At 42.8% G+C, this 22,703-nt stretch overlaps 1 protein-coding gene across 5 annotated transcripts in view; it reads right to left on the bottom strand.

The window, feature by feature from the left end:
• LOC139757444 (uncharacterized) overlaps positions 1-22,703 on the bottom strand; it is a 979,032-nt gene that overhangs the window by 517,091 nt on the left and 439,238 nt on the right. For all 5 annotated transcript variants that reach the window (XM_071677964.1, XM_071677968.1, XM_071677965.1 and 2 more), the window contains exon 17: positions 9,330-9,517. In XM_071677964.1, the coding sequence (XP_071534065.1) occupies positions 9,330-9,517 (188 nt within the window). The remainder of the gene's footprint in view (positions 1-9,329; positions 9,518-22,703) is intronic.

The following is a 22,703-nucleotide window of genomic DNA, read 5'->3' as shown; positions in this document are numbered from 1 at the left end:
CTCTCTCTCTCTGTATACATACCGAGAGAGAGAGAGAGAGAGAGAGAGAGAGAGAGAGAGAGAGAGAGAGAGAGAGAGAGAGAGAGTGGGAACAACTCCATAAGCTAAGAGTAACTCCAAAAAAGAATAATAAACCCAATATTTACCTGGTGCCTACGTGGAGCTCAGCCCAGCAAGGGAGCCTTCGGGCTGTCACCTGCAGGAGTGGTCGCTGGGGGCCGGTAATGGGGGAGAGAGGAGGTGGTTGGGGAAGAAGGGGGGGAAAAGAGGCGTGGGAAGGAGCTCCCTCGTCAGGACCAGCTGCGCCAGGTCTTGTACGTCACTACACCAAACCAGCGTCTACAAACTCACCCAATACGATCCTCGAGGTCGAGACATTATCATTAAACGACTATTCACGTCGTACGACATAGCATCACACTGATCTATTTTTCGTAGAATAGAAGATGAACGACGGGTTTGTGCGTGTCTTATTTGTGTTCATAATCGCATCCAACATATTTCCTCAGATCGGATCTGGTGATTTTCTTCCTAATCAGATGAATTTCTCAGATTGGCGCAGCTCATCTTCTTAATCGTGGCAACCATGAGTGTCAAGATTGGAGCTCCTGGTTTTGTTCCTGGTCGTGACAACCATAATTGTTAGGTTGGCGCTGGTGATTATATCCCTAATCATGGTAACCATCATTGTTTGACTGGAGACGCTAATTTCAACACATGCGAGGAGGATCATCATTCAAACCAGACTTTTCAGACAACTTCAGCTTATATATAGCTTCTCTAACTGCCAGTGTCCACTTCTTACTAATAACTGGCACCCACTATCCTCCACATCTCTCCAACAGATGGTTCTGACCAGCGCTTTCCACATCTCCCCAACATATGGCTGTGACCAGCGTTTTTCCCCATCACCCCAACAGATGGCTTTGATCAGTCCCTTCCTCATCTCTCCAACAGATGGCTCTGATCAGCGTTTTCCACATCCCTCCAACAGATGGCACTCGTGGACAATCTCCCATCTCTCATCAGAATATGGAACTCTTAGTAATGACACACATACACACACTCTCTCATCACTAAATCTTCCTTTATCTTTGTTCTAGTTGTGGCCATCAACTCCTCTATTCGTCAGTGATATACCCTCGTGTCACTACTTCCATCCACAACATCAAACTCTCCCATTTATCCACTTTATAACCGTACTTAACTCCTTCTTTTTCAGAACTTTTAGCACCTCAAAGAGTTATCTTCCCCTCTATAAAAGCCAGGATCATATTTCCACTAGCATTCCAATACCCTTCTAAGTAAGTGCGGTAATATAGGCAGAAACACTGTACATCAGGTCTGATCCCCTAATCCTCCACACCCTAGAGCTTCGCATCCCGGAAGAACAGAAACCCTAAGGCGGACTCCCAACCTCTTATAACAGTTGCTTCTCATAGTCTCTGAGTGGTAATCTGTCCTCACAGATTTAAGCCAACGATCACCATCTACATCTGGGAACTGGACGGTCAGCCCAATTCACAGATCGTAAGTCTCCTTATGAGTTGATGCAATCCTTATCGCTCTTTGCTTCCCTCATGACCCTGGCATCATCCACAGACATATTTAGGCACGAGTCCATTTCTTTTGGAAGGTAAGCAGAATATAAGTCTTATACCAGACACACTTGGTAATTTCTCTTTGAGCTACAAACTATCTTTATATATACAGTATAACATTGCCAGCCACTTTGTCCTGAAGGATTGACATATCTCAAGATGTTGATTGATATTCAGGCCTCATAGATGTATATCAGAGGAGAGAGCTGAGCCTTAGACCACATTATAAGCCGAGGAAACTATCAAGGCTTGGAATTATACAGTGGTTAGCGTTCCTGATGGCATTCACGGGGCCGCCCAGGGTCGAGAGCATAGGTTCGAATTCTAGTTGTGGCAATCGATCCTAAATCGACCCAACGGTTCATCCACCCTTAACTTAGGGTGGGTCGATAAAATGGGTCACCCGGCTCAGGCTAATATATATATATATATATATATATATATATATATATATATATATATATATATATATATATATATATATATACATATAAGTTAATGATATGGCCTCGGTTAAGACTTCATTTCCCCGTGCCGTCCCAGCTAACATAAAAATGAATACTTGGTAATACAATTGTGCATCGCTTTTATATGACTGCATTTCACTCCATCCTAAGGGAAGTAGATTAGTACCACTACCTTCTTCAGTATCCAGAGACCCCAGTAATTGGTCTAAAGTATCGCTGGCAAAGATGAAACTAATGACCAGTGCATGATGATGTAGCCAACCATACGAATCCATTACCCCGATCATTACAGTCCATGAGACGCTCAGGTCCCCAACGACGCTGATCTGAGTGACGTATATCAAAGGTTAATTCGTCAGTCAAGTGGAAGCACTGCGTTAAGGTGCGGTCTCAGCGTGTGCGTCAAAACCAGATAGCAAACTGGTCAATAGCCTTGGTGGAGGGAGTCAGTGGATTTCCCTGTGGTTCAGGATGCGCCATGACGACCTCACACAGCGATCACTTCTGCCAGAGTTCATAAATACGCTCGACAAAAGCACACCCAGCTGTTCATCCTCCCCTAGGAGGATAGTCGATATCTTGGGTACCTGGCTTAGGCTAATACATAAATATATATATATATATATATATATATATATATATATATATATATATATATATATATATCGTCAATTAGTTAACTCGTACTGTCTTGGCTAACAAAAAGTTAAGAGAAACCATAATTTAAGAGCAACTGTCAAATTTGCCTCAAAATTCTCAGTAGTTGAAGCGAGAAGTTTGTAACAAAAATATCCACCGTGCAAAGAGGGGAAAAAATATAGGAAGCAAGAAATATGGAAATGAGTATTGCAGGTGCTCAGATCTGGGAGGCATAACTGTTCGCGTGATGGCAATAACAGAATAATCCAATCAGGAACGCCACAACGGATGCCATTCCATCGCCTCCAGTCTTTTTTCATTTTTTTTTTTTCCATTTTCCCTCAAGATAAAGGAGATGCCCCAAACCTCCCCAAACCTCCACCCCGCGCCCCACACCCACCCCACAGACGTCGGTGGAGCCGCTTGGAGCTCCGCCTGCACTCAGTGCTTGCGTTCTAATCCAATCAGGCCTTACAGGCGCGAGTGGAGGGAGGGAGGGGAGGGGTGAGTTACAGAGCTGTTTCCCGATGCAGGTGGAAGTAGAACCACATTATTGTGTTAGAGGAGGAGGAGGCGGGAGAGTGGCCAGGCCCGCTGGGTGGGTGGGGACCTCAGCATAAGATAAACACACACACACACAAACACATACACACACACACACACACACACACACACACACACATATATATATATATATATATATATATATATATATATATATATATATATATATATATGGCTCCCTGATGTACCCTGAGACAAGGGTGAGTGTGAGGTCTGGGATGGTTAGGGAAAGTAGGCCAACACACACACACACACACACACACACACACACACATACACATCGTCCCCTGATCTACCCTGATGGAGTTTTGCTCGATGGGTTGGGGATACTTGGGTAAATTGAGGTCATCCGTGTGCATAATGTCCCGGCGTACCCTGAAGCTCAGCGTAGCTCAATCTAGACACACACACACACACACACACACACACACAAACACACACGCAACACACACACACACACACACACACACACACACTCATACACAAGGTCATGCACACTATTATGGACTTCCATGGCGTAGCAGTTAACGTTACTGACCATCATGCACGCACGGGGCCACTTGGGATCAAACCACCATAGGTTCGAATCCAAGTTGCAGCAGCCAGTCCCACAGCTCACCCAGCTGTTTATCCTCCCCTAGGAGCAGGTCAATAAAATGGGTACCTGGCATAAGATAGTGAGTGTGTGTGTGTGTGTGTGTGTGTGTGTGTGTGTGTGTGTGTGTGTGTGTGTGTGTGTGTGTGTGTGTGTGTGTGCATGCATAGGAGTAAAGACATGGTACATATATACAAAGTTAAGAGACGGGGCAACACGAGTATAAAATCCTCTCTCTCTCTCTCTCTCTCTCTCTCTCTCTCTCTCTCTCTCTCTCTCTCTCTCTCTCTCTCTCTCTCTCTCTCTCTCGCCGTAAAAACACGAGTAGTCGACGTGAGCGGGTCTGCTCTACGCCTGGATGAACTTAAAGTGGAAAAGAAAGATCATAAGTTCTTATGGAACACGGAGTCTCATATCTTCCTCTTTTTTTTTCCCCTAACTGTTACATACATTCATATTTGAATTCTGGTCAAGATCATATTCTTTTTTTCATATTTCGGGCCACCTTTTGATTACCATCTGTGTTTTGTGATTACTACTTGTGTGTTACGAGGAGAGAGTGTTTACACTCGTGTTGCCCCGTCTCTTAACCTTGTATATCACACATACACAGTCGAAGACAGGTACCCATTTTTCAGAGGGAAGATGAACAACCAGGCCGGCTGTAGCCCTACTGTCATACCCGAGATTCGAACCTATGTTGGCTCGACCCCGGGCTGACCCGTGGTGACTCGTGGTAAACATGTGATTGATCAATCGCATATTTACCACATGGCGCCCTAGCTTCGTCTCTTCGATGTAAATCAACTGACTTATATTTCTTTCTTGTGTCTCCCCTGATGATGTGATTATTACACGAAAATGCACTTGGGAACTTACCGTGTTTCATTTTCCCCGTGGACTCATAGGAATATCTTGATCACGCGCAAAAGTGTGATCCTTTCCAACATATATATATAGACTGCTTCTGAAGGGTTATATCATGATTTTCATGAACGAATTTCTGTAGGAAGTTCAATATTGCAGTAAATATCGTATCCCGCGCAATAAGGCTAATCTCTACTGCATAACGAAATGAGCAATGGCCACATATGCAGTGAGAGAGTGTATATGTGTGATCTCACTCATCGAATATCTGGATTTCGTCAATTGGCAGGTCATACATCAACACCCGAGGACCTTAACGACCCTGGCAGTCGATAGTCCCACAGCCTAAACAACCAAACTACCAACATAACGAGTCTTAAACTCGACACCCGAAAGAAAATCACATCACTGGTTATCTTAAATTAGCAATAGTTTTGCCAGTATGTTCCACCTTCATTAGTTATCATAAATCAGCAACAGTTTTGCCAGTGGGTTCCACCATCATTAGTTATCATAAATCAATCCCTGTAACAGTTAGGCCAGCGTGTTCCATCATCATTAGTTATCATAAATCAATCCCTGTAACAGTTAGGCCAGCGTGTTCCATCATCATTAGTTATCATAAATCAGCAACATTTTGCCAGCGTGTTCAACCATCAGTTTTTGACGTGCTTTCCAGCAATAGACTTCCAGTACACCCGCGCCACGAGAGCTTCCAGTATGCAAATGAGTATGAAAAACTTTCCATTCTTTACTCCCAGATCCACTGCGCTCCCGCCAGGCTTATGGTGAAAAGTTCCAGTCGGTGGGGCTGTTCGGAATTGCAAATTAACATCAATCACTCAAGAGAGAGATTCCTTCGCCAGCAGCGCTTGCTTTTAATTCCAAACATCAATTCTAATTAGAGAAATATATTTTTCCCCCCCCCTCTCCTCGTTGCTGCAACAGTGATTAATGGGCAGTGGATGGTTTGTCAACGATGTGACAAGCGGTCAATGTTTTGCCAAAGGAGGCTGGGAGGGTTGGGTGAGGTGTGGAGGGTGGAACCAAAGGCCGCGATGCAGCAGGGAAATTGGAGAACGAGAGGAAAGTAGATCGGTCCGAGTCATACTGATGGGTTCGAACGTAAGCAACGTTCGTTCTGTTCTTTAACAATCTCCCCCAAGACCATTTTCTATGAAGGAGTCCTGCTGTTGCCCAGGACCATTCTAGAGACCGAGTCAGCTCGAGGCTGCGCTACTTCCAGTCGCAAGGTAATGCGGACTCCTTTGGAGTTTGAAGTTCTTTGAGGAGACTGTACTCCCAGTGATACAGATTCTCGCTAAAGGCGACTTTTTACTCGCAGTGTAACCTCGAGCAAGGGGAGTCCGGTAACACTACGCTAGCTCTCTCTCTCTCTCTCTCTCTCTCTCTCTCTCTCTCTCTATATATATATATATATATATATATATATATATATATATATATATATATATATATATATATATATATATATATGTTTATAGGTGCAACCAACTCTTATGATAATTCTGACATGAAATACTAATTACAAATTCAGGGTAGAGCCTTTGATATTTACAGAAACGCTTGGCGCTCCATGAGATTTTCTCTTTTTTTATTGCCATTTACTTTTGTAGTCATGAAATATGCAAATCATCAATTAACATTCTCTCTCTCTCTCTCTCTCTCTCTCTCTCTCTCTCTCTCTCTCTCTCTCTCTCTCTCTCTCTCTCTCTCTCTCTCTCTCTCTCTCTCTCCATCTATCTATCTCTCTGGAAATTTCTAACTTTCGGCAAACAGCAATTTTCAGATAGATGTCAGATTGCTGGAGATCCTGGTGGAGGTACAGAGGATCATCTGGAACTACGTGTGTCGTGTGGTTATAACACTGCCGTAATGTTGTTGTGATCAACTGACCAGAACAGGATCGAGGAAGAGATATGGAATCGTTATCCTAACCTCATCATGTCTCGTCTCAGTCTCTTGACCACTGGCCTGAATGCGTTTACAAGATTCACAAACAGGTTCCCTTGTGGTATCAGAACCATCTGATATACCACTGCACACTCCTAAGCCTGGTTCCCTAACATATAATACTCGTAAAGAGCCTTCAAGTGAATGTGACCGACGCAAGATTGCATGAATACGAGAGTTTGTGGATGAAGCCTCTAATGTATATCCCTGTCCTGGGGGACCACATGACTGTGATCTGATAACAGAGAAGAAGGGAAAGAACTCGTGTGTCACACTGGGCCAACACGTCATGATATCGTGATGAGAACAGCTGCCCTGGTGGAAGCTGTCAGATCCAGCCAACTTCCGACTGATGCCAGTAGCCAGACCTCGTATATTCCTCGAGGGGGGGTTTAATTAAAGCGGGCTCTCTCTCTCTCTCTCTCTCTCTCTCTCTCTCTCTCTCTCTCTCTCTCTCTCTCTCTCTCTCTCTCTCTCTCTCTCTCGCCCACCGTCGCTCAACAAGTTCCCTACCTCGAAAAGGAAGCCATTGAACACCAGTGAAGAAGACCATCCATACATCCCCACACACACACACACTTGGTAACATAATTATGGCGAGTGGTAATCCGATCTCTCGGAGATTATCAAAGAGGGTAATAGCTTAACTTTGGTCGCGAAGTGCTTCAGGGGGGGGGGAGGTTGGGTTGGTTGTACCAACAGACGTCTGAAATGGCCGACACGCCATGAATACATTGCATATTATGAATACCCAAGGAGACAGTATATGCATGAGACATTACCAGGCCTCTTGGCGCTCCCAGTATGTACTCTAAGGTAAAGAGAACAAACCGCAAAATGATCAGTGGGTCCATCTAATGACGTAGAGAGGTGGCGTTCCTCCGTGGACTGATGAGTACAGGTGAGGTGTTTATTCGTCGTGTCTCAGTGTAGTGACGCAAAGGAGTCTGGTGGATGTGAAATTCTTGATAATCTGCCGGTCGACGTCCTGTAAGGAGGCAAGTGATGCGAGAGAACTAAGGAAGCGGCAGAGAGAGAGGGATCAAGATTAAGAACGGGCCACAGGGCCTTTGCAGGGCCACAGGGCCTTTGCAGGGCCACAGGGCCTTTGCGGGGCCACAGGGCCTTTGCGGGACCACGGTGAGGAAGGGAAGAGCTGAGAGAGAGAGGTGTTCAACACGGCTATAAGACACAGGGAGGGATTTGGAAATGGATCTAATCAATAGTAGGAATGTACTCCAGTCCACAAGATCTCTTGCAGTGAATTGTCGCCTTATCGGCGTTCGCCCACGATTCCGCTGGGCCCGGACGTGGCCCAGAGTTGCCAGAAAGTATCATAAAAGAGATGAAAGAAAAAAGATGTCGCACGTTAAGAACATACAAGGTATTTTACGAGGGTCTTCGCTATCCCTTAGCGGTAACCGTAAATGTGGTAGGAAATGGAATGCAGCGCTATTTATGGGTCTTCATGGTCCTCCAGGGTCCAATGTCATCCAATTAACGTCGTAGCTACGCTGAAGTGTGTCAGTTGGGTCCGAGAGGAGGAGGAGGAGGAGGAGGAAGGCACGCCACGCTGAGGTAAGGGAAAGAGGACGAAGCTCTCGTGTACATGGGAGACAAAGGCGCCTTCAAGGGGGGGGGGGGGGGAAGACAGAAAGATATATGACGTGGAAGGAAGTCCGTCGTTAACGTGAGAGAGAGAGAGAGAGAGAGAGAGAGAGAGAGAGAGAGAGAGAGAGAGAGAGAGAGAGAGAGAGAGAGAGAGAGAGAGAGAGAGATAAGTATACTGGAGATCCTAATACTAAGGAAGAAGTTGGAAAAGTTGAGGATGCGAAAATTAACTGGTTAATTGGCAGTTACGTTAATAGATAAGGTCATTTACCTCCTCAGAGTTCATATAAGGTCATTACCTCCTCAGAGTTTATATAAGGTCATTACCTCCTCAGAGTTTAAATAAGGTCATTACCTCCTCAGAGTTTATATAAGGTCATTTACCTCCTCAGAGTTTATATAAGGTCATCTACCTCCTCAGAGATTACATGAATCAGAAGAAAAAATCTGTAAGCTGACATAAGCTTAGGGTCTGAAAAGGCTTACTTAGACTATAGTATTAGATTTGAATTTAACGATTCTCAACTGAGAAAGTATATATATGTATGTTCTTATATATGTGCTTCTGTATGATTGTTCTAAGGACTGGTTTGCAGACTACCTGGATATATAGCCACAAACAAGATTTCTTGCACTTGTCTTCGGAACTGTGCCAGACCCATAGCGAGATGTTACGACATCGCACCACCTATACTTCAAATTCCTCACTACGCTCCCTCGTCTTATGGTAATCTAGGTGTGGAATTTCCATAACAACATGGTAAATTATCCCGTGTATCATTCCCATCTGAATCTGATTCCTTTTGTAACGTCAGACATGTATGACATGACGCATCGTAAGCACTCGTAAAACATGTATGACGTATGCTTTTGTCATACGTTCGAACATCTAGTATGGTTTCTAACTCCTTAGTGACCCTTGGCTAATAAGGACCATTAAATCCCATAAAAAGAACATACGCAAGGGTTTCAGAAGAGCCATATGTAATGCAGGAAATATGTACACTATACCTGTGAGTGGAATCGAATCCTTTGAAGATATCTCTCGCCATCAGCAGTGGGCGGCGGAGGAGGAGTTTGCTGGTCGCTGAAACCACCCAGATAGCGTTGTGCGAGGCTTGAATACCGCATTGTTGGGGAGCGTTTGGTTCTGAAGCCGTTGCAGGTAAATGGGAGCGAAACGTCTGGGCTGATTCCACCTGAAGGAGAATTAGATATTCAGGTTTATTTCACATGTATGTTCTCTGCTGTATGTATGTATATATTTGACTAGATTCACCACATGAGTGGAGGTATGAAAGGAAGAACACTCGCTTTAGGCCTCTGTGCTTAAAAGAGCATGTAAGTAACTCAAAAGAGTTACTCAAAAAGAGTTATAGTGTGAGTTAAGTAGATTCAAGTAGGAAAAACACAATTCTGAAACTTTATACACCAAAGAAAATGTAGATATGAAGTTTGCTCTGCTAAAGTTACCAAAGTACTAACTTCTATTAGACGCAAGAAAGTCATTACACACTCGACTGTTCCTCTGTTCACAGAAAACGGTAAATTTGTTGAAGACGGTGAAACCATGGGAAAGGAAAAATTCATTCGCATTTACTAATGAAGATAATTCTTGGTTCAGAAGCCTCGACCCATTGCTAGTGGTGGAGAACATTCTGCAATTAACTGATAGACACGATGAAACTATCCCGGTCAGGATTCAGTGGTTACTAGCTGAAGAAAACGGCAGATTCTGATAACTTTTAGCAAAGAACAATAAATGAAGCCGAAACTGAGGTTGTTCAGCCCTTGACTGCTCTTCACAGCGAGTCACGTAGTACATGGGAGAGGTTCAAGGAGTGACCAGCTACTTGTAACGGTACCACAGAACCTCAAAAGAAGTAAAGAAGTAACTACATCCCCGCCCGGAGGTCATTACCAAACAAGGCTGACTCTCGTAATTGGCAAACTTTAGGAGATTCGAGAGACAAGATTGTAAATCATTCAGAGGATTACCTCTTAATTAACAATTCGCAGTATTGTCTGCCATGAAACAGGTCATACCCTACGGGGTAAGCGCGCACGGCTTGACATACACGAGCAAAAACAGAGTAAAAACAAAGACAGACACATACATAACTACAGTGTGAATTCTGTTGAGCTTCGAAGCCTAAATGAAAAAAAAAATGACATACAATAACTCATGATGACAAATGCCAGGTAAAAACGCGCGTCAGTAATAAGGTGAACAGACTTTTATCGTTTATGGGTAGGACATTCTAAGATTTTGGCCACATTAACAAAGGACTAGCGACCCAGTACTGAAGAGACGAAGTTATGCGGCTTTTCTGGGCCTTTGTCCAAAGTCGGGCCATCTTAACACACTCTTAGGACTGCAGCGTCACCGAGGTTGAAAATGAAACCGAGAAATACGTCACCTTACGGACTGGAACGTTAAAAGAGAATTACCTTGTCGAGTTAGGGTGAAATACACAGCTTGTATTGAAAAGAGAGAAGGTGTTGTTCTTTATGATCCGATAGAGAGGGAATTTCAATTACAAATACTTCAATTTACCTACAATTTGAATTTTACTTACAATTTACATTTTACTTACAATGTACTTTTATTTCATAGTGATCAAGCTCTGCAGAGACTATTCCGTAAACTTTCAGTATAGAAAACGAACTCGCGAGCCAGTGTGGAAACAAGGTGTCATTTTGGAGTTCTAGACACGAAGAAATGTAGATAATGAAATGCCACACTATACTGCCCATTAACACATGCATTATAGATGCTGAAAAAGGCTTATTTTGCTAAAGGCTACCCAGAGGTTGAGCTGACATACTGTACCAGCACTGGGGGACTTACAAAGCCTATCACATTTCGGATGGTAAACTCTCATCTTATGACAAGTAGAGGGCGAAAATATCAGCGTGATTACAGTACCACTTAACAAACATATTTGGGAAACACTGAAAAAATGATTAAGCATCACATTAGCTAATACTCAAAGTTGAGGATTTTGAAGCATTGTGAGCAGATATCTAGAAAATGACTTTACTGTTCAATATACAGGCGTATAGGCAAAACTTCTTACATCCGAGCTACCAGCATCTTACAGTTCTAGTTTGAGTGAGAAAGCCGATGGGTGAAAGGCAAAATTATCAGGGCAAAGTCATCACAGCCTCCGTAGGTCACAAGTGAGATGCCAAAAGAGTTGCAAGGATGAAACGGTTCGAGGTCTCGCTCCAGCTGATCAGAGTTTCGGACAAGGGGTCAGAACTTTTGGTCGTAACTGTACAAAAGTGCTTTCAGATACCGACCCTCTCTCCTTAAGCAGGAACCCTTGTATCCTGTTGAGCTTCAGTTTTCCTCAGAGTCCAATGCACTTGCCTCGTGAAGTATGCTATAAACCATCCGATCCTTTGCATAAAGCTCATTCTATCTTTTATGTTCTAACCTTAGCGATCAAAGAAGATCTACGCCACAAGTTAGAGGTGAAGTTTGGTATAAAATCGAAGACATACCTTTGTCTTCTTGGAAGACATAATGATTTCCTAGTCTTATGGTCCAATTACTGCTGTGGGTTTGGGGACAATTGAGAGACTTATATGTCCTCGCTATTTCTATCTGTGTCAAAACATTTAAAGTCTTTTTGGCTCTCGTGGTAAAATTCATGCCAAAAAATTATTTGATTCACTTTTTGAATGATTCAGTTACGAGTGACTTTGACGACCAAGACGAGAGTGTTGGGCTCGTCAGAAGGATGTACTTGAAGGTGTGGTGTTGTCTGTAACCACTGCCTCCCCGTCTGTAGGGCCAGTTAGCCAAACATCTCTCGAGTGTGTTCTCCCTCAACGTGTGGCGTCACAATCACTTAAAATGGACAGAGATTCTCACGGTAGCAGTACATGAGTTAAGTTGCAGATTAAGAAGAACCTTAAATTCACATCATGAGAGAGGGTTCATACACTCAGGTTCCATGGCTATCGAAACCTTTTTAGTTACATGGAGGTACATGAGCAGCGTACCTAATCTCCTGACGAACCATTCAGGACGGAGGTTTGGAGAATGACATTAGAACAGATACCTTACCTTACTTTTTTTGCCCTAACTTGTCTCTTTGTCAGGCTCCTGCAGCACTCAGGAAGTTGGCCACGTTCACCGGTCGGGACCGTACACACACACACACACACACACACACATTATACATAGAGAGAGAGAGAGAGAGAGAGAGAGAGAGAGAGAGAGAGAGAGAGAGAGAGAGAGAGAGAGAGAGAGAGAGAGAGAGAGAGAGAGAGAGAGAGAGAGATGATGATGATGATCACACTTGTTTGCGACGATAGTATGAGGGTGAAATCATACATCAGTAGTTCATACAATTTCATTTCACATGTAATTTTTCTATACATGTGGCGCGACATGTTTCGTGGAGACATCCACCTCATCAGGTGCCAGTACTTAACAGATTTATCTAAATCCAAACATCAGACTTGATTCCCGCCGTCCAACACCAATCTGTGTAGACCAAGCACTGTCTGCCCTGTCTGGTCGTAACCGTTGCAAGGGATCCCCCTTAATCACCATAAATTTCTTGACTTGCTGCTATTTTCGTCACCAGAGCTAACTACACTGACGATCCATGGGAAAGAACCCTAGTCTATTTCTTGAAATTATATTCACATGGAGACGACTTCTTGAAGGTCGTCAGTTTAGAATTGCATACGAGCTCCGTGGCTTCGTGGAACATCATTTGGGTATGTGTGGAGTGGACAAAAATAGGTTGCTGGCAGACATGATGCCTGCACGGTCGTCAACACCAATCGGGTTACCGACATTCAGATGAGAAGAGAAATAAGGTTTTACAGTATCAATTCCCTGGTTCCCCTCACTAGCTCCTTAAATTTTTTTCCACTGATGATACTGAGCGTCTTAAAGTCTCCCAAGACAAGTCATTTCATAAAGGAAATGATAACGAAAGAGAGACTTGAGTTCATCGTTATTTACAGGACCAACAGGTAACCAATTATTGTACCAAACATCTTCGTCGGTGATCGAATCTGCAGCAGAATTCAGCTGATTCTTTGTTCAGGGTAGATTTAAGTGTATATAAATTGTTGCCCCACGTCTTTCATCACTGCTTTACGAGCGGTCCTTTCCTATGACGTCCGAATCATCATTTGTGTCGTTCAGGATCTCTCTCTTAAAACTGGATAGTTGACGGCTTGTTATTTAGGGAAGGTTGGATATATGATCATTTGTACCTTAGAGACGCTTCACAGTTCCACTGTATTACAGTGAAACACCGTGTAATACAGTGAGGGCACTTGGTTTAAGATATATGACAGCTACTGCTGTGTTTAAACCTTTCTTTTACCCTCTCCATCAGGAGAAGAACGTGAGGTCCTTCTGGTGTTGGTGTCTTCAAAGAACTCAAGGGATTCCACCGAAGGAGCAGCTCTCCTCATGCAGCCCCCTTCTCGTGGAGCCGCCTGAACGACAGGGTATTAAGATCCCTTAAACAATTCTTCAAAGTTTAGGTTTATCAATCTCCTCTAGACTGTCTTTTTCTTCTTCTTCTTCTTTTGCCGAGACGGGGAATTCTAAGGAGGAAAAGGGTGTTGGCGCAGTTAGAGCACTTAAGCAAGTTAGTGAGGGAGTCGGATCTAATATCAGGAGAGGTTGTGGCTCAGCTGTGGGGGGTTTTAAGCTAAGCTCAACTTTACTCTGGGTCACAATGGTACACATCTGAGGCTTATCATTTCTTGCGACACACGCGTGGGATGAATTAGGCCTCAGTGAATGGAGAGGTAGACTCCGCAGTCTTACTTGCTTCACTGTAAGGTACATTCATAGTTGTATAATAAGATTATACGATGAGAAATTTAATTCAGAATTAAAGGGACAATAATATTTCTATTTTCATTAAGCAAGGTTCAGAATAACTCTATCAACACTCTGTGGCTAACATGAACTGTGTGGCCTTATTGCATTATAAATGGAAAGTTAAGGCAATTAACGACTTATTAGTGTACAAGTTATGGCATGAATTAGTTCTTCAGCTAGAGTGGATAACCCACAACACAAACTTTAAAGGTTAGTAGAATTTGGTCTAACTTTAAAAGTTATGCAACCTTGGTCTAACTTCATACGTTATGCAATCCTGTTGTAACTTCTCAGGATATGCAACTCTGATCTAACTTCATAAGCTACACAACCTTGATCTAGAATAAAGTGCCGGACACGGAATCATGGGAATACAATGATAACCATAAATGATAAAGAAACTTAAAGCAATGTAAAATCCGGAGGACAGAGATGAAGTGAAGGAGGCTTTAGTAACAATAGAAATAACAGAACACATATCACAAAGCGAAAAACACAAACAGATATCTTAAACTCACGTTATCTTTAATCCTCCAATGGGAGTTTAGTTTTGATGGTAAACAAGATAGCAAAATGTTTAAAAAGATAAGGGTTTTCTCAAGGAGAAGGTCACCGAGAGTGGGTCAACAAGTATATTGTGTACACCAGATGGTCAGCCACAAGATAAACAGACGGTGGACACAAGATCATTATACCTTACCTCAGGGAAGGATAACCAGACTGGGTCAACAGATAGTGTACAGAGCGCCACAAACAGTCAGTCACAATGTACAAAGAACCCATCACAGGCCTCGAGGAAACAGGAATGTGTGGAAGATGACGAATGTGGTACCAGGAAATAAGGGATGTAAATACTATGCAAGAGGAACATGTTCACTAATATGCGAGAGAGACAAACAGACACACACACATGCGGGTGACGCAGTTAGGAAAAGCTGATCACCGTTGTGGGTGATGGGAGATGGAAGACGGGAGGAGCAAAATGGAAAAGGACAGAGGCTCTCTGGGAGACTTCAGACATGATGGGTTGGGTGGAGCTGCCCCAGACAGTCTTGTCAGCATAGCTTCTGATCTCTCTCTCTCTCTCTCTCTCTCTCTCTCTCTCTCTCTCTCTCTCTCTCTCTCTCTCTCTCTCTCTCTCCCCTTCTCTTCGTACCTAAGGCTTCTCCACTCATCTCACCTCGCGTCCACTCTCGCCCCGTCTCTTGCCTTCAATTCCAGTTTATCTAACATCGACTCGAAAACACCCTTGCCTCCATGCTACCACAACTTGCTCCTTAAGATCCCTTTCTGTCAGTGTTCCTCACATCCACATTTCATCAGCCGATTCCCAAGTGGTGGTATTGTTCCCCCCGCTCTCCTGCTTGCCTCCACTTGACCTCCACTCACCAGAGCAGGTGCTGCGTCAGCCTCCCATTGTTCCTGGCTGCAACCGCTGGAACCTCAACTTCCAGCACAGAAGACTGCGACCCGTCATCCACTCCTGGGCTCTTTGATCAGCATGACGGAGTTTCTTCTACTTTCCAAGCCACATGATGGAGCATTATCATCAGTCCTCGCCACATGCTGGAGCATTATTATCAGTCCACGCCACATGCTGGAGCATTATTATCAGTCTTCGCCACATGTTGGAGCATTATCATCATCAGTCTTCGCCACATGATGGAGCCTCACTTCCATCACTCCCTCACCACAGAATCAGAGCGCCTCCCTCCCCACAACCATACAAGCCACACAGTTCACCTCAAATCTCGTTCCTCCAGTGCCACTCGACAACCAAAATACTTCACACTAACGAACACTCTGATGATCACCGGCACCGAGGGTAATGGCCGTCTGTGGAGGCCTCTTTACTTACAGTCCAAATGACAGAAAGACGGGACTCGGTCTGAGCGATGTTATCTTATCTCCTCAAAGCCAAAATTACGGGCCATTTTGGCAGGAATAGTTACAGGAACTCTGGATGGAAAAGTTTGTTTTATCATCTTTTGATGAGAGAATATCACCCAGGCCACTGATAAGTCAGAATCCAATTTTCGAGTTTATTGTTTAGAAGTGTATAGAAGAAGAGTGAGGCATCATGTAGAGTTTATTTAGGTTCCACCTCTCGCTGGAATAGTACATAATCAAGGGGCATTATTTTTCTTCTTCTAAAGTAAGAGGATGCGTGAGAGAGAGAGAGAGAGAGAGAGAGAGAGAGAGAGAGAGAGAGAGAGAGAGAGAGAGAGAGAGAGAGAGAGAGAGAGAGAGAGAGAGAGAGCGTGGTGTATGCCTATAAACTACACAACAATACATGTTGTAATACGAGCAGAACTACATGTTGTAGCGGTTATAGCACTGATGACCAATCACGCACGCAAGGGGCCGCCTCGGATCAAACCCGCATGGGTTCGAACCCTGCTCGAGGCAGCCGGTCCACAGTCCACCCACCTGTTCATCCTCCCCTAGGGACTTTGTCCATAAAATGGGTACATGGCATAGGCTAAAGTGTGTGTGTGTGTGTGTGTTTGTGTGTGGGTATGTGTGTGTAGTCATTTGTTTATCAGATGGCGTCCAAACTACGTTTCTTCGTTGTATATCAACTGACAAATTCTATTTATGTGTCTCCCCTGATGATGTGATCATTACACGAAAGTGCACTTGAGAAATTATCGCGCCTCATTTTCCACGTGGACTCATAGGAATATACTTGATCACGCGCTCAACTGTGCTCCTTTCTAATATATATATATATATATATATATATATATATATATATATATAGAGAGAGAGAGAGAGAGAGAGAGAGAGAGAGAGAGAGAGTATCCAAAGCAATGCAGGCAGAATCGTTTGTTACAGATTGTCAGATTAGCCAAATGCAACGAGTTTGTAGGATTTAGTTGAGGGGCGTAATAGAGTGGAATGTGTATTTTAATTTCATGCAGCTTTTTCAACATTACCTATACCTAATGACAGTCAATCATAGTTTGAAGTGGTTATTAGTGACTTTTGCAGCTTCATGAAAAGCGCTAAAACCGAACAGGAACGTTGGTGTATTCCATTGTGTTCCCTCCCATATTGGAACGAAACAGAAAAAAAAGGATGTTTATGTATTTACAAGAGTAGCAAGGTTCAAATAGGACCAGTTATCAAAGGTAATTTCTTTTTGTCTAAAGCAAATGACAGACATTAATGTCAAATATACATTGGAGATGGAAGATTATTAGAAATGAGATTATAATGGTGAGGGAGAACCACGGCACGGTATAGTGAGCTGAACCACGGCACGGTATGGTGAAATGAACCACGGCACGGTATGGTGAAATGAACCACGGCACGGTATGGTGAAATGACCCACGGCACGGTATGGCGAAATGACCCACGGCATGGTGTGACGAAATGAACTACGGCAAGGTATGGTGAAATGAACCACGGCAAGGTATGGTGAAATGAACCACGGCAATGTATGGTGGAATGAACCATGTCAGGGTATGGTGAAATGAAACATGGTTTTCTGTGGTGAAATAAAACATGTCAGGGTATGGTGAAATTAACCATGGCAGGGTGCTGACATGAAAATGTGTGTTGAAATGTGCCATGCCAGGGTATGTTTAAATGCAACATGGTTTTGAGTGGTAAAATGAACCATAGCAAGGTATGGTGGATGAAACATGGCATGGTATGTTTAAACTCACTACGGAGTGGTAGGACATGGTGACCATATGTATTGTATATTGCGCCATTTACCATCAACTGTGTCTCATCTAGTGAAAAATTCTTCGAAACGTTCATGAGAAACTCCCTGAGCTTTGCTCACTCAGTGAGAGGGTTGTTGATGGTGATATCATTTATGTGCAATGTCCTATGGAAAACAAATCCAAGAGGGTGATAGGCGTGCACGGGATAGAATGAACTGGAGCGATATGGTATACAGGGGGCGACGTGCTATCACTGGATTGAACCAGGGCGTATAATACAGCCGCGGGGGAATTAAGGATACGTCTCTGTGGCCTGGTTGTGGATAGAGTCCTGTGCATTGCACATGACAGATATAGAATGTATATGAGCGAGTGAGGACTTTTCTTTGTCTCTTTCTGGCGCTACATCGTTAATGCGGGAAATGCCAAATAAGAAACAGAAAAATGTTATATCCAGGTTTCGAATGAAAATTTGAACAATCCATTTTTTTTATTTATTCACTATTTCAACGAGGAAAAACGCCGTTGGGATGTCAAATGATCATTTATAACTTAGTCATCTACATATGTTGGTCTTAATCATAAGGTAAATGTGGCAATTAATCTTAGATAACTCACTTATTTCTCTGCACACGTATGTTGTATGTGGGTCTTAATTAGGAGGTAAATGTGACAGTCTTATATAACTCACTTATTACTATGCACACGTATGTTGTATGTGAGTCTTAATTAGGAGGTAAATGTGACAGTCTTATATAACTCACTTATTACTATGCACACGTGTGTTGTATGTGGGTCTTAATTAGGAGGTAAATGTGACAATCTTATATAACACACTTATTACTATGCACACGTATGTTGTATGCGAGTCTTAATTAGGAGGTAAATGTGACAATCTTATATAACTCACTTATTACTATGCACACGTATGTTGTATGTGGGTCTTAATTAGGAGGTAAATGTGACAATCTTATATAACACACTTATTACTATGCACACGTATGTTGTATGTGGGTCTTAATTAGGAGGTAAATGTGACAGTCTTATATAACACACTTATTACTATGCACACGTATGTTGTATGCGAGTCTTAATTAGGAGGTAAATGTGACAATCTTATATAACTCACTTATTACTATGCACACGTATGTTGTATGTGGGTCTTAATTAGGAGGTAAATGTGACAATCTTATATAACACACTTATTACTATGCACACGTATGTTGTATGTGAGTCTTAATTAGGAGGTAAATGTGACAGTCTTATATAACTCACTTATTACTATGCACACGTGTGTTGTATGTGGGTCTTAATTAGGAGGTAAATGTGACAGTCTTATATAACACACTTATTACTATGCACACGTGTGTTGTATGTGGGTCTTAATTAGGAGGTAAATGTGACAGTCTTATATAACACACTTATTTCTATGCACACGTATGTTGTATGTGGGTCTTAATTAGGAGGTAAATGTGACAATCTTATATAACACACTTATTACTATGCACACGTATGTTGTATGTGAGTCTTAATTAGGAGGTAAATGTGACAGTCTCATATAACACACTTATTTCTCTGCACACGTATGTTGTATGTGGGTCTTAATTACGTTTATCTCGTTTTACCCAAATTCAATCAACTCCCGATTATATCTCATGCCCAAAAGATCGAAACCCTTTTCACTACAGATTACAGTTGTTGCTATCGAGACTCGAATACCCTTGAGAAGATTTGATCTGATTTAGCTTTGGATTATTCATACGGAGGATTCTCCCCGAGCTGCTGGGCAGAAGTTATCACCTAACTCTCTCTCTCTCTCTCAAAAAAAAAAAAGAGCGTCAAGTTTACGATTCTTGATAAAGCCTTCATTATGCCAGGCGAACAGATATCGTAATGAACGAAGCCTTGTATATCCAGTGGCAATCTAAAAGTCAGGATTTAACCTGTCTTAGATATGATAACATTTATCCCGACCGTCGATTTTTTCTAGTCGTGTTGTGAAGAAAAAATATACGAGACAAAGGATGAAATTAACACGTAAACGGAGAGCTTTACTTGTGTCCCTTGAGATAAGAACTGGGATGGTAAGTGAACATTCAGTATGATGGATGGCTGAACATATGTTCACATTTAAATGCCGAGCGGATGAAGCATGAAGGGGACATGGCATTTATTGTACTGGCAGGAGAATGTGACGCCGTCACTGCGGGTGACGAGGACGTTCGATGTGACGGTAGGAGACTGTGATGCTCTCACTACGGGTGATGGTGACGAGGGACGTGATGGTAGCAAACTGTGACGCTATAAGTGACGAAGATGATGGATGTGACGGTAGAAGACTGTGACGAGGAACGTGACGGTGACGGAGATCACGGTGGTGGATGTGACGGCCACCCGTTACGTCGCCCTTCAGGACCCCCTTTGCCAGAGGAACTGCAAGAGGGTAATGGGCGTACACGGGATAGACTGCATTGTAGCGATGTGGTATACAGGGGGCGACGTGCTGTCAATGGACTAAACTTAGGGCACGTAAAAGTGTCCTCCGTTGTCAGACACACCTCTACACCAGGGACCTAACTACGCGTCTCCATGTAGTTCGTGGATCGCTCGGTATTTGCAGTAACAGGGAAGTGGTGTTACACTCAAGTTACAGACAGAGACATGTAAATAATGACCTTAATTAATACCTTTTTTTATGTGTAGTTTCTATAAATACTGAGCTAAAACCTGGTGTCTGTAATTACATTTCCTCTAATATACAACCGGCAGTTGGTAAACAGTTCTTTTCCTTCCACTAAGTTTATCAAAGGTCACCCACTCGTTTAAACACCTGTTCAACAATGTAATTTCAAATTTTGAATACAACTCTAGTGATCCGGCAGGTAAGGAAAGTTGTGACTTCATCTACATGAACGTAATACATTCAACGAATATGTTGTCTGTCTAGCCATTAGTCGGAGGGTAAGTGATCGAGAGAACTCCACAGTCATGAGCTGAACTGTAAAGCTTTGGGATCCAATACTCTCTGTACATCTATAACAATAAACGCATCAAGCTGCTCAAAGCAAAAGGTGTAGACATCAAGTCTTCTCTCACTACAGAATTGCTGAGAACGTTTGATTTATCGGTTATGATGACGCTATAGTCTAACTGGTAAAACAGTTAGTGGAATCGCGTATCAATGCTCAGAGGCATCTGCATATATATATATATATATATATATATATATATATATATATATATATATATATATATATATATATATAAGACCAAAAATAAAGTGGTTTGATGTATAAAACTCGACACACGTTCGAAATTAAACTCAGTCCGAATACGAGTCAACTCGGGGCTTCGAATACCATATATATATATATTTTTTTTTCCATGTTGTATTTTCCTTTTGGAAATAATAAAAAAATAAAGCCTCATTCTGACACTGAAACCAAATCCCTTAAATTTGCCTCTGGAAATGGGTAACTGAATTTTACATGCAGGCATTACACTGGGGCATCCATGGATACTCGTACCATTTCTCGTGAGTCGGAATAGCATTTTCAGTGCACAGAGTCCTGGTGTTCACAGGTATTGAGGGAGTTTCCTCGCCTCCTGCACGTAATGATGGTGCCTTTGATGGCCATCGGAGACCTCGAACAGACCTCATTCGTAAGTCATCCCTATACAACAACTCGTTGGGACCTACCTCCCCTAACTACTACTGGTCAGTAAAACTACTCAAAATGCAAAATCACTTGTCACTTTATATAAAACTTTGATAGACGATTCTGATGAGTACCAACAGCCCACCACTACAGGTCTAACTTGATCTCAACTTAAAGACATTCACTAAAGATACTACACACTCTTAGGAGTTATTCAAGGCTTGTACACAGTGTCAACAGAGAGAGAGATGTGCTAAATTATAGGTCGCTCAGACCACATAACTTTACGATTAGATCCTTGTCTTTGCCACTATCGTAGTCGATCATGCATCACAGAATCATTGCACGGGATCCGTCTGTGGTCGAACGGGTTTATTTGAAAACACCGAGGGTGATATTCTTTTTTTTTTTATTTCTAATGTAAATATATGTTTTGCTTTACTTTATACACTATACCTTGAGGGTCTATAGGTCAATATTTACTCTCTCTCTCTCTCTCTCTCTCTCTCTCTCTCTCTCTCTCTCTCTCTCTCTCTCTCTCTCTCTCTCTCTCTCTCTCTCTCATACAATCGAGTGACTGAACTGTTCAACGAGTTTTCGTTATCTTGTAACTTCACTGATTCCTCTACTCTCTCTCTCTCTCTCTCTATGGATGACACACGACGTCAACCACTCACCTCGTCCTCCTCCTCACCCTTGACCTTCAAGCTCAATCCTGGACTCAACCTCGAACCTCAAGGGGCAGCCATGGTAGATTTCTCGACATCTCAGATTTTCTCACCTCTTTCCCTACTGCCAAATCGACGTGAATTTAATTTTGCTTTCGCCCATCAGCTTCACCTTGACCGTTCGCTGCCAATATTCACTCGTCCCAAAGTTTATGTATAAAGAATCGTGACTTTAACAACCTGACTCGCAAATTAATTTTGCAACTTTACGCGTCGACTTATCCCATGAATAAAGGTGTTCCGATCATCCACTACACTACTGAATCCCTTTTCATAAAACGCGAGAGTAAATTGTGAGGATTCAGGGACAGATTATTCAGCTAATCGTCTATTAGGAGGTTTTTCTGTGGCTCCTCTTCCCCTAACACAGGAAGAAATCTATCTGCAAATTTATAGGAAGGTGTAGAATTTCTTCAGAAATGTGGCATCGATACAGTTATCAGCGAAAGATA

This window comes from Panulirus ornatus, chromosome 26, assembly GCF_036320965.1.
Source record: "Panulirus ornatus isolate Po-2019 chromosome 26, ASM3632096v1, whole genome shotgun sequence".
Taxonomy (NCBI): Eukaryota; Metazoa; Arthropoda; class Malacostraca; order Decapoda; family Palinuridae; genus Panulirus; species Panulirus ornatus.
Note: the sequence above shows the minus strand (reverse complement) of the source record. Positions and strands in the feature narration are given on the sequence as shown.